Raw genomic sequence first — 12,553 nt, forward strand, 5'->3', positions numbered from 1 at the left:
TGGCCAGTGGTGGAGCTGGACTAGGAACCCTCCCCTCGGAAGCTGGGATGTCCAGGGAGCTGGACTAGGAACCCTCCCCTCGGAAGCTGGGATGTCCAGGGAGCTGGACTAGGAACCCTCCCCTCGGAAGCTGGGATGTCCAGGGAGCTGGACTAGGAACCCTCCCCTCGGAAGCTGGGATGTCCAGGGAGCTGGACTAGGAACCCTCCCCTCGGAAGCTGGGATGTCCAGGGAGCTGGACTAGGAACCCTCCCCTCGGAAGCTGGGATGTCCAGGGAGGGTTCCCCTCCCCAAACACTTCTCTGTGACAAGCTGATTTGGTGGCATTTAGGAAAAGACATGTGTTGCCTGTTTGAAAACTGGCTCTTCCTCCCTCCCTGTGCCAGTAATCTGTCTGTGTGAACAATGAGAGATGTGTCCAAGGCTGGGGTGTGAGTGGGCTGGAAGCACTTAGCACCTTCTCTGATCCAGCACCCACAGGTGCTCCTTATCAACCGTGCTCTGGAAACCAGGGATGCGCGGACCCGAGACCCTGTGTCAGAACATCACCATGGGGCGGTTTGGGCAACTCTTATCTCCCTCCTTTCTTGGTGAGCCTACTCTTCCAGAGACTAAATACCCCATTGTTATTGTTCTACTACATAGGAGGCAGCATTTTCAGAAATGGGGGATTTATTTTTATAGCACAGCTGGTCTGCCAAAGGTCACATAATTTGGCAATGTTCCCAGTAGTTAAAAATTAATTTCTCCTTATTGATACAGCCAAGGTCCCCTAGGATCAGAGCTCAGCCTTATCTAAACTTGACAGCTTCCTAAACCTTTAGAAGATGCTTGCTCCAGGAGGGCCAGTCACAATGCAAGGCCGCCAAGTCCTGGAATCCAAGCCCACTGAATCCTGAGCGGTAATGGAGCCCTTAAGCCCTTGGTCATTGCTGATCAACACAGATAGCCTGCTTTGGAAAATGGTGTGGGCTCTCCAGGATAAATGTCTACAACATTGTCCAGGAATGGGTTAATTAGGACAAACCAGGCAAATTCATTCCCTGGAAGGAAGTAACTAACTTGGGGATCAGACTGCATGCTTGTGACTCAAGGGGGGGCTGTCCCACAAGGATGACCCAGTAGCAAATGATGGCTGGATGGTCTTAGTCACTGCACACACTACTTTTTCAGTGCATGTCTTGTCAGCCTGAGAAACTTAGAATGTTATCATCATTCTTTTGCTCCATCATCTCTCTGTCCCCAAGGCTTTCCAAACTAGACCTTAAGGGAAAAGACTCTGAAACCTCTGCCCGTGAACTTGGCTCCAAATTCCGTGAACTCAGAATTGTCCCACATGTGGGTCACTGAAAGTCAGCTCATTTTCTTGATTACTCTCAGGAACAGTTGAGTGAGCTGAAAAACAGCAGAGTGGATGGAGGCCTTGGCTGGAATCTCCTAGCCTGTGGTCTCCCTCCCCTTCAGGGCCCCTCCCCACTGTTATTCTCATTCATGCCTCATTGCATATAAATTAGCATTGGGGCTCCCAGCCTTTTGACACCAGGATGGGCACTGGCCTTTCCGCTGCAGAATGTGGATTTCACATTGCAGTGCTACAGGGGAGGGGAGCTGTTTGGTGGACAGCGGGAGTCCAGGGACATAGCCCGGTCCTGCTCACTAGGACTCCAAGCCTTTTATTTTGCCAGTGAGGCGCTGCCCAGCCTACTCTAAGAGAGCTCCGCGGGAGGGCACAGAACTTCAAACGCGAGCTCGATGCTGGCCCGGCTGCCACCATTCTCCCAGGCACATCTTGGGCAAGTCGAGGCCTGCGCTGGAGCCCTTGTGGGGAGCGCTCGACTTTCCACTATTTTGAACTGTGTTTTCTTGGCAGCGGACCACACGACTTGACTACCTCCCGTGCCCGCTTCTCGGGGTAAAGTATACTGGGCACCCACTAAAGGTGGGCATTCGACCAAAGCCCAGAGCTCCCGTCTGTGCAGAATCGGCGAGTTCTGAGAATTTTTGTTGTTGTTGTTGTCCTGCCATTGATTCTGCCTGCCCACAGTTTGGAGAGGCGGAATAGAAGAAGCCCTAGCAAACCGCGACCCGGCGCCTGGGCCATTCATTCCTTCTCTTTGAGGATTTCTTTGAGCCCAGCCCGGTTCTCACAGCCAGTTTACACCCCTTATCTGAGCCGGAGCACCAAGGCCAGACAGAAGGCCGGATTGGCCCAGTCTTCCCCAGTCCATGACAATAGGGGAAAAAATCCCAAGTACAGATCAAAGCTTTCCTAGAACTGGGGTGGGGGTGGGGGACGCCCAGCTAAGTGTTCGGGAGGTGGGGACCTCAGGGTTTGGAGTCGCCACCTTTTGGGAGGAGAAGAAAACACCAACGCGAGTTTGAATGGATTCTTGAGCAAACCCCAGGCCCCGGTGGACCGCGAGTAAGTCTAGCAAAAGGGCGTTGCGGTGTGGTGCAGGCGACGCACCAGGGCTAGCAGCAGGGGGCTCTCCACTGGGCTGCGGCGGAACGCCGGGGGAGGGAGCCGAGCAGCGAGCGCGCCAACACACCGGCGGCGTCCCCCTCCCCTTCCAGAAGCAATCCACCAGCAGCCGGAGCCGCAGAAACTGCAGCACGCACGGGTCAGACGCCCCGGGCTCGAGCTGCAGGAGATGGCTAAAAGGGCGACCCAGCTGCCTGCCCCCCGTCCCCCGTGCACCTCTGGCCGGTCAGCTCCGCAGGACGACCCACCGCCACCCCAGCGAGCGGGCGCCGGGGTCCGGTGGGGAATGGCTGTGGAGCAGGCAGCCCGAGGCGCAGGGTGGAGGTACCGTTTAATCACAGCTCGCCTCTATTAACTTGTGTTGGCATTAAAAAGAAATCAATCAGTGAAAATGATGCCTTCAGACGCGACTATTTCTTTTTTAATCTCGTGGAAAAAAAAAGCAGAGCTAGGCGACGGGGGAGGGGCAAAGGGGACTCGCAGGCGACCACAGAGGCTTCGGGCCGGGAGGGAACCGCAGCCGCGACCCAACTTGCCGACACTGGGCCGCAGCGGCGAGGAAATGCCGCAAGCTTCTCCCCGGGGGCGTCCCGCGTCTGGAGGAAGGGGGGTGCCCCCGGGAGCTGGCGGCGGCCAACTTCGCCAAGGCTTGAGCCTGGGTTTTGCTTTCGCCGGGAAGGCATATTTTTGCCTAATAGAATGTTTATGGATCGCTCGGCTCTGTTTCTGCCGCGTAGCCCAAACAAATCGATGCGGCGCTAGAGACGGCGCGGGGGAGGGGTGGGGTTGGAGCTGGGGAAAGGACTGAGTGGGGGGGTCCCTCGCGTTCCCACCACGTGGACGCCCGCGCGCTGGGTGCTCTTCACCTGCTCGGGCGCACTGGCGCCCAGAGAGGCCAAGAGGTACAGGTAGCGCATATTTCCTCAGCTCAAGCTGGATCCCCGCCGCTTCTCAGCCCTCGGCTGGGAAATCCCACCTCCGCTTCCTGCTACCCGGCCCGGCGTGCGCTCGGGTCCCCAGCCCGGCTAGTCCCTGGTCTCGTAAAGTTGGCTCTCCCCAGGCGCGGTGGCTGAGGGCATTTGGTGCAGAGAGGGGCTAGGGGAGGAGGAGGGGACCAGATGGGCCGCCCCCGCCAATGCCCAAGGCCGGGATGGAGTTGGGCAGGCGGCGGCGCTGCTACCTGGCGGGGAGACTGGAACCCGGTGCCCCAAGCGGCCTCCCAGTCTGCCGCCCGCACCGCGCGGCTCGGCCTTGGGGTTATTTGCTCAATTGCTCTGCTGTGCGCACCTTCCACCCTCCCCTTTGCCTTTCTCGGAAGCAGTTCCCGCCACGGGGTGGCCGCGGCTGGGCACCCTTCCCGGCCAGCGCGCACCCGGTGAGTCAGAGGTCTCCGTAGGCCTCGCCCTTTTGCCAGCCCCCCGGGTGCCAATCGGTTGCGCTAGAGGAAAGACCAGTGACTTGCGATCGCCAGGGTTGGGGGTGAAGGGCCCCCCCCCCCCCGAAGGCTGGTAATATTCGTCCCGGGCGGGTCCCAGTACCCCGACCGGCCTCAGCTGCCCTAGGCCTCGTGCTGGGGCACTTGCCCCGCGCCTCTGGGTTTCTCTGGAAGTGACACCGCGCGGTCTGGGGTTGGGGATGGGTGGGGGTTCTGCAGAGAGCGCGGGAGGCAGGTGGCAGAGCGGAGTGGGTCGGAAAGGGGCGTCGCACACACAGTCACACACACTCCACGCAGCACTCGGGGACAGATGTGCGAACATCTGGGCTGGAAATAGCCCCTCTCAGTCTTCACGACCCCTCCCGATCCGCACAGCACATGAAACCTGAGGTTGTATGTGCTCGTGCGCTCAAGTGTGAGTGTGAGTGTGTGTACTCGCAAGCAAGCAAGCGTGTGCGCGCGCGTGTGCCGCTGTGCTCGCTCTCGCGCACTCGGGCCTACCAAAGTCCGTTCCTGAATAATTGTACCATGGGCACCCACACTGCGCGTGTACGCGCGGGCAGGCGAGTGTGCACGCGCGCCACACACACACACATCAAATCACACAAACATACATAATTTATGCAGCATCCAAGACTGTAATTTAATTTTGCTTCAAGCTGGGAACTTAGAATTAAGACAAGGGGGATGTGAGGCGCAGGACTCCCCAAGTGGGACCTGCCACCCAATCCCTTAGGTTTGCAGCTGCCTGAAGATGTTAGCGAGGGGGAGCTCCAAACTCAGGAGTGGGGTGGCTAGCACATTCCAGACTCTTCTCCCTGAAATACTTAAGCTTAAGGTTGATGTGTGCTTGTGTTGGGGGGGTGGGGGGTAAGAACTGGTATTCCACCAAGCACAAAGCTTCTCTTTAGTTATTAAACCGAGATCCCAGGATCCACTGGCTCTAGTGTCAGATGCCCAGATGGCTGCAAGTGGGGTGTGCTGCACAGTCGAGGCTGAAATAGCTGGCTTCCTCATCCCTTATCACCTGTAGCAGCTACTGTTTTGTCAAATTCAATCAGAAGGGAGAACGCGTTGCCAATTGTTCTCAGAGGGGTGAGAGGCTCATCCTGGAGTGTGGTCCAAGGAAAGAAGAATGGAGGAGACCCACTGGATCCCCTGAAGCCAGATAACTCTTCCCCAACAAGGCCTGGCAGCCCCAGACTGATCTGGGCCTCAGAACTATCTCTGCAACCTGTCCACACACCCTTCTTGGCAGTGGTGGCGAACAAATTCCACTCAAAACTTTCTAACCACTTCACAAGAGGGAGAGAACCTTAGAGGGCCAAGTCATTTGCTTTAATAATCCTTTCTAAAAGAATATATGATTTAGTTTCCCAGAAAACACATGGATGCTGGCAAGAGACCAGGGGCCACGAGCCGCCTTGGTCACTAGAATCACCCAGCCTAAAGCTCCTGCCTCTGCTACAAACTCACTCCATTCGCTCAGCCCTATGGATGATTTTTTTTTGGGGGGGGGGGTATCATAGCCACTATCCACCACTCTACAAAGCATCCACAGCATTAGAAACCCAAGCTAGTCTCTTGTCTTGCCCAAGCCCTTCAGTTAACAGTGCTCAATGTAGCTAAGTGGAGGGAATGCAAATGATTTATTTTTCACTGGCTAGGCTGAGAGAACTCCAGGGAGATGTGTTCTGCTTCAATACAGGGGAGGGGGGAATCCCCAAAACTGTAATGCAGAGGCTTTGTAGTATTTTTAAACCTTTGATTCAGTCCATATGTGACATCTGAACACCGCCAAAATCTGCCTATGTTTCAAAACACACACACACACATAGTCATACTCCTAGCAGGAGAGAAAAGTTGGGTTTGCACTGCTGTGGTGGTGCAGGAGGGCTGCTGGCGATCTCACCTTAAATTATTGAGTATTGAGGGAGCCTGCTTAAGAGCTGTGCCGCGTCGCCCCCTGCATTTGCGGTCGCTTTTAAAGGAACAGCATGTTGAAATGAATAGAAGAGGGTAAGATAAAAAAACACCAAACTTTCAGACGCTTACCTGCTTGGCCTTTCACTTCGTGTCCAGAGAAGTAGAGCACGAAGAAAACCCAGGAGAGAGGAAACATATCCATTCTGAAGGAGCTGGATTTGTAGGCTTCTTGTAAAATTAAAAGGCTGTGCGCGCCGGGGGCTCGGGGGGTGTTCCCCCTCCCTCTCTGTTCTTTTATTTTCTTCCTTCCAATATCTTCTGCAAATGTTTCTAATGGTCAGCGTTTTCCTCTTGGGTCCCCAGGGCCCGCCTTCACCTTTTTCCTGGCCGGAATACCCTCCGCGCGAGGGGAAGGGTAGCGCTCCTGAAATCAGCAAAGAGGGAACCAGCCGGGAAGCGGGAAAGGGTTTCCTCTCTTAAGGACAAAACGCATCTATGTCTTCTTCGGTTCCTCAAAGTGTCATTTCCTTTATCCTACAACATCCCGGATAGATTTCCCAAAAGCCAAGCGTAAAAATAACAAAACGAATAGCCAAGACTTGCCGTGGGCTTCACACGGCCCCCGGGCAGCTGTGTGATCTCAGGCGCAAACTGACACACGTCCCCCGGCACCTGGGACAGACACGCGGGCGGAGGCACTGACCGACCGACGGCTCGTGTGGGAGGCGGCCGCGCAGCTCCTACCCTCGCCGGGTTTCCCTAGCAGGAGCCTCCCCCGGCAGCTACAACCGCTGTGGTCAGCCTCACGAGGGGAGCTTGGGGAAGGAAGCTGCTGCTGCTGCTGGCTGGCTGCTGCTGCTGCTGCTGCTGGGGCGGCGGCGGGGATCGCCCCGAGTGAGCGAGCCCCTCTCCGAGTTCGCCGGCGCCCGCCCTCACCTCCGCCTCGCCCAGCGCTCCGCCGAGTGTCTGCGCGGCGGAGGACGTGCTAGGGGCGGGCTGCGGGCTGCTGCCTCGCTCGCCTCCTCTGCCTCCCCGCGGGCTCCCCCCTGCCTTTTCAGGCCGGGCAGCATGTGGATGTCAGCGCCGCGGCAGAGCGATCCGATTACGCGCCGGCTCAGGGCCCGCCCCTTCTGTGTTCCTGATTAAAGAGGCAGCGGCGGAGACGCGCGGCGCACTAGTGCGCGCCGCGGCACCCGGGGCGGGCGGGGCGGCGGCGAAGGCGGCGGCTTCCCTGGCCGCCTGGGGATCAAAGTTAAGACCGCTCCCACTCCGACGCCCCTCGCCCAACCCGCACCCCCCTCCCCCGCGCCCGCCCGCCCGCCCGCCGGCCGGGTTGCGCCGCCCGTGCGCAATGCCCGGGGGAACAGGAGCGCCCCGGGCACCCACCCTCCAGGCGCTCAGTCCTCAGCCCTGTGGCCCTCTCCCAGAGGGAGACTCCTCCACGGGAAGCCGGGAGAATCATTGTCTCCCCCCTCCCCCGCATGCCAAGACTCCGATGCCACCCGCGCAGAGCCCAACACAATGCCACGCGCGAGGCGCTGGGTGGTGCACGTTGTTTGGGGTAGGAGCTCGGCGGCAGCCCTGCCGTGCGTCCGCCCAGGCAGTAGTGCGTGGCGGCGACAAACACCCGTCAGCCGCGGCTGAATGAAACCCCAAACAGCCCGTGCGTTTGACTACTGGGATCCTTTGTTGTGTCCCAAACAGGCTCCTCTCATCTTCTGTGGAAGATGTCGCTGTGCCCACGCCCCTCACTTGTAGCTATCAGAAGAGCAAAGACTTTCTTCAGGAAATGATTGTTCTGGGTAATTAAATTGGACCACCACCCGCCCCCCGCCCGCCCCAAAAGTGCAGGTAGAGGAAGGCATCTCCCTATGGAAATGTGGCCGCAACGTGAAAGAGGAAAACATCACGACAACTATTTTTACATGGAGGCGTGAAAGTGTTTAGAATGTGCTGCAAGCTCACAGTTGGGGAAACACTCGGATCTTTGTTTGGGGGAAGGGGTGGGGGTCCTTTATGGGTTCCAAATTGTCTGGCGTCTGGAGGCACCTCCTTCCTACATGACCAGAAGGGCCTGCTAAGGGCAGCCATCTAAATGACACCCTTGCACATGCCTTTTCTGCCACTCTGCAGATGAAGAAAAATAAAGTTTCAGTGACAAGAAACACACGCTCTGCCCTCTTTTTCTTTTTTTACCCCCTTGTACTTGTGGATTCTTCTGGGTGGTTTCTTTCTTTATCTGGACTTGCCATTAGCTCTGTTTATCACTTTTCGTGTTTGAAAAAAAATCTGTAACTCCCACTTAACTGTTATTTACACTGAGATAACCAAAACAAAATTGAATCAGAAGTGATTTGCAAATAGTTGAGCCAAGCCTTAGAGGGATTTTAAAGTGCCAAGCAGATCCATGGAGAGCATATCACTCAGATAATCTCAGATGCCTGGTTTGAAAGGGCCTGCAGGGGTGTCCTCCCAGGGAGGGGGTCCTCTGAGTGCTCCAGAGGCTACCTTTCCTAGTCTCTTTTTCTTCCTTTTCCCCCCTGAAAGCATGAGTGCACACTCAAATGATGAGAAACTCCAATTTTACATTTTTCCTGTGTCGAGTTTTAATGCCAAGCAAGACATCCACTCTAGCTGTTGAATGCAGTTCAGAGCACATCTGGACGCTGACTCTGCTGCCGAGGTCCCGGTTTATGTCACAGCCAAGATGCGAATCTAAGGACAAGTGACACTATCTGCAGTGACGTCCCTGCTTGAAGAGGACCATTTAGTATTGACCCCCCCGCCCCCCACCACCACACACCACCACCACCACCACCAGGGGTAATGAATGTGCTCCCTAGGGGTGGGGGCAGTTCTGTCTCTTTGGACTGTAGTGGGAGCAGGGACTGCGGAGCAGACCCAGAAGGTAAACAGAGGGCCCTTAGGAAACCCTACAGATAGCCATTCTGGTTGGCAGAACTCAGGGTAGAGGGATCAGGATGCTTGGAGACGGGTCTGTCCGGGTTTGCTGACACTGGCCCAGCCTCCCAAAATTAGGGATATCAGAGGACTGCAAAAGGAGGCGGTAGCTATCTCCCTGCTCCTCGGGAGCCTGAGGCAAGAACTTGAAGTCCACTTCCGCAAGGCTTGACTTCCTACATGGAGAAGGGGGCTGAATCTATGGCCCAGGCATCCAGGGGTCTGGGAGAAGCTCAATGCGGGACCATTTTCAATCCTCTAGGGGGCAGCACTCAATAAATAATTATTATTGTAGCACTGCCGAAGGTAATTCTGCCGGTGGTGGTTTCACTTGTCAGAGCGCAAAGTGCTGGTCTCATCAGGAAACATGCAGAGTGAGACCCTATCTCTCCCAAGTCCCTCTGCATAAAACCCCTCTGGCCCAGAGAGGGCTTGGAATTGCTTAAACCCCGGACTCCCAAGGACTTTCGGGAGTCCAAATCCCTCTCTCCCAAATCCCTCTCATCGCCTATGGAAAATGCACCTTCTGGGAGATTCGCCAGAGTGGGGCTGGCCCAGATCTGCCAGGCTGGCGCTTGTCTAGACTGGAATCTCAGGGGGTTGGCTGCAGTTGGTTCAGTTTCAACCAGAGGTGCAGGGCCAGGTGAGGAGCCGGGAGCACCTGTAGCTTCCAGTATTATGTGAGTTCATATCCCTGGCCTCAGGGAAGACTGACTACCGACAGGCCAGAAACAATGGGCTGCTTGGCAGAAGCTCAGAGCAGGCCATACAGCGCCAGCAAGTAAGGTGGAGAATCCTGGCAACATCATTACTCACCTAGGATGCTTTACGTCACGATCCTTAATTGTGAAATAATAACAGTTAATTCCATCCAACATTCCATTCCTTTGACAAGAAGGATGTAGGGAGTGTACAACAGTTTTGGAAACGATGCTAAGGGAAAGCGGTTCCACAGCCACATCCTGGCTAGCACCTTTTGCAGGGGCATGTTTCAAGTTGCCAGCTGGAGAGTCACAAACCAGAGGAGCCTTCAGAATCACTTCCCTCAAAAAACCACACGGAGTGCTATGGAGCCAGTGCTGACTCATAGGGCCTTTGGGTTTCCAAGACAGTAATTGTTTTCAGGAATAGAAAGTCCAGGCTTTCTCCCATGGAGATGGTGCTGGGTTTGAACTGACGACCATGTGGATTGCAGCCCAACCCATAACCACTACACAACCTCCATAGGGTGGAAAAGCTAGCTCCCTTGGCTCCATTGGAAGGAGGGCTGCTAACCACAAGGTGTGAAGTGCAAACTTTCAGCCTCTCCTGCAGAGAAAGAGGAGATGTTTTGCTCCTGTAAATATTTACAGCTTTGGAAACCCACAGGGGCAGTTCACTTGTCTATAGGGTCACTCCATTGACTCAATGACGATGAGTTGGGTTTTTTTTTGTCTTTTCAGGGTGTAGATGCTCTACGGTCCTGTAGATTGGATTTGCTAGGTCTGGGTGTCTGTCTTTTCGTACCTGCTTTAGGCGACTCGGATGCAAATGCCTATCAGGCCAGCAGGTGGGAAGTCTGTTCTGAAGTGTTAGGCTTACACATAGCCTGTGATCCATACTCCTGTGTGAAGGGAGGGACACGGGGGAGGGGAGGGAGGGGGGAGTATCTTTCCCCTTTCCTCTCCAGGCACTTTGCAGGGAGGGGCAGATGTTCAAACACGAAGTGAAAGTGCCAGAGTGGCGGGATTCCCAGGCTGACCTGTAACCTCTGCATCAAGAAATGTCACCTCGGGAGTGTGGCAAGCCCAAGCGGCGTGTGTGTGTGTGTGTGTGTGTGTGTGTGTTGCAGTAGGAGGGCTGGGGTTGATGGCACTAGAGCCACCCATTGCATCACCAACCCACTCAACCACTGGCTCTGACGAGAGGTTTGTTCAGGTGTGATTTCCCATCTGTGTTCCTGAGTTGCACTTAGTAAAATGCTCAAGGACGCATGACCATGCAGGAGGTGTGCAAGGAAGTGCGACATCTGGGCCTTCCCTCCTGGGAACGCGTGCGCTGAAAACGCCAGAAGTTGCATGCTTCCACGGAGGCTCAGTCGATGCCACCTGTCACACAGTCCTCCTCCTTCTCTGAGCCCTACCACCACCAAGCTCTGACCCTGAAAGGGGCTCCGGGAGGCATAATTACATTTTAATCTGTGATTGACTTCACGGCCCTGGTGAGTGTTTAGCTGCATCTGTCTCCAAGGGGAAGCTTCGTTTACAATGTAACAGGTCATCCTTTTGTGTTTCCTCTGTTGTTTGTAGCTGAATCCAGCCTTCCTGACCATTAGAATCCTTCCCCACGATCACAAGCAAGTCACCTACCCTTTACACAACATCTTATTTTTCCACACATTTTAATATTACCTAAACCTGTCGCTTTTGGGTTGAATCCAACTCATAGTGACCCCACAGGACTGAATAGATGCCCCCCATAGGGGTTCCAAGATTGTAACCCAGTGGTTCCCCACCTTCCTCATGCCACGACCCTTTCATACAGTTCCTCATGTTGTGGTGACCCCCCTACCATAAAATTATTTTCACTGCTACTTCATCACTATCATTTTGCTACAGGTTATGAATCAGGCAACCCCTGTGAAAAGGTTATTCGATGCCCAAAGGGGTCACGACCCACAGGTTGAGAACCACTGCTCTAACCTGTACCGAAGGGGCGGCCCAGTGTCTTCCTCTGTGGAGCAACCAGTGGGTTCAACCATTCAGTTAATGGCCATGTGCTTAACCACTGTACCACCAGGCTCATCAAACATCGTCTGAAGTCTCTATTTAAACATGCCTACTGGAAGGTTCCCAGAATCCTTACAGACTTCCATAAAATATTGAAGCCTTCGTTCTTCTAAACTGGCCACAGGTCTCATCCCAGTCTACACACAGGCACTAGGTCTCCTAAGAAGAACTTGACAACGAGAAAAGCTGCAGCTGCCATAGCAGCAATAGACACCAAACTGACTCAAGCCTCACTGGGATTCTCCGTCCTCACGTTGATTCCAACTCAAGGCAACCCTGTCTGTGTCAGCATAGAACTGTGCTACCCGGTTTTTCAAGGGCTGATGGTTCAGGTTCACCAGGCCTTTCTTCTGAGTTGCCTCTAATCTTTTGGCTAGCCTCCAAGCACACTGACTGCAAGGCCCACAGACTCAGAGTCTGTGGCAGAGGCAACGGAGGAAGATAGAATGCTCCCTCTCCTCTGCTTGGCTTGGCCATAGGCAGGCCTCTCTCCACTCTGCTGATGCTCCTGATGCACTTGAGGCTCCAGTGCCCCAATGCCCTTCAGAGCAGCACCTGTCAACAGAGCTTTCCGCCATGGGATGGAAGTTGCTGTGTGTTTCCTGTGGCTGTTGGGCATTTGACATGTGGCCAGGGTGACTGGGGAACTGAATTTTAAAATTTAATTGTATTCCTAATTAAGTTGCCCCGTGGTTAATGGCTACTTTATTGGGCAGCTTCATTGTCGATCATCAAGATCTCTGAGTCTGAGGTTTCCCCTGAAGCCCATAGACATTCCCAGCCTTGTAAGAGCTAGCACACATGCATGCCAAGAAGGGAACCCAAGGAGGGGCAGAAGCGCTATGGTAAAGCTGTTGTTGATCCATGGCTAGTGTCTACTTGGCCAAGGACAAGAAGGGCTAGCTCATATTCTTTTCTACCTTCCTGGTCCGCTTCCTTGTTCTCTTTTTGGCCTCCCAGAACACGTCCCAGGAAGCAGAG

The 12,553-nt window shown here is 54.9% G+C and overlaps 1 protein-coding gene across 4 annotated transcripts in view; it reads right to left on the minus strand.

Annotated features, from left to right (window-relative positions):
* The window catches only part of NRP2 (neuropilin 2), a 130,636-nt gene extending 123,741 nt beyond the window's left edge, over positions 1-6,895 (minus strand). For 2 of the 4 annotated variants that reach the window (XM_075530361.1, XM_075530362.1), the window contains exon 1: positions 5,973-6,894. In XM_075530361.1, the coding sequence (XP_075386476.1) occupies positions 5,973-6,045 (73 nt within the window). In that variant the 5' untranslated portion in view covers positions 6,046-6,894. Of the gene's footprint in view, positions 1-5,972 lie in introns of all 4 variants that reach the window. The other 2 variants (XM_075530360.1, XM_075530363.1) reach the window with 2 other exon arrangements.
* Positions 6,896-12,553: the final 5,658 nt, after the last annotated feature.

The sequence above is a fragment of the Tenrec ecaudatus genome, chromosome 13 (assembly GCF_050624435.1).
Source record: "Tenrec ecaudatus isolate mTenEca1 chromosome 13, mTenEca1.hap1, whole genome shotgun sequence".
Lineage (NCBI taxonomy): Eukaryota > Metazoa > Chordata > Mammalia > Afrosoricida > Tenrecidae > Tenrec > Tenrec ecaudatus.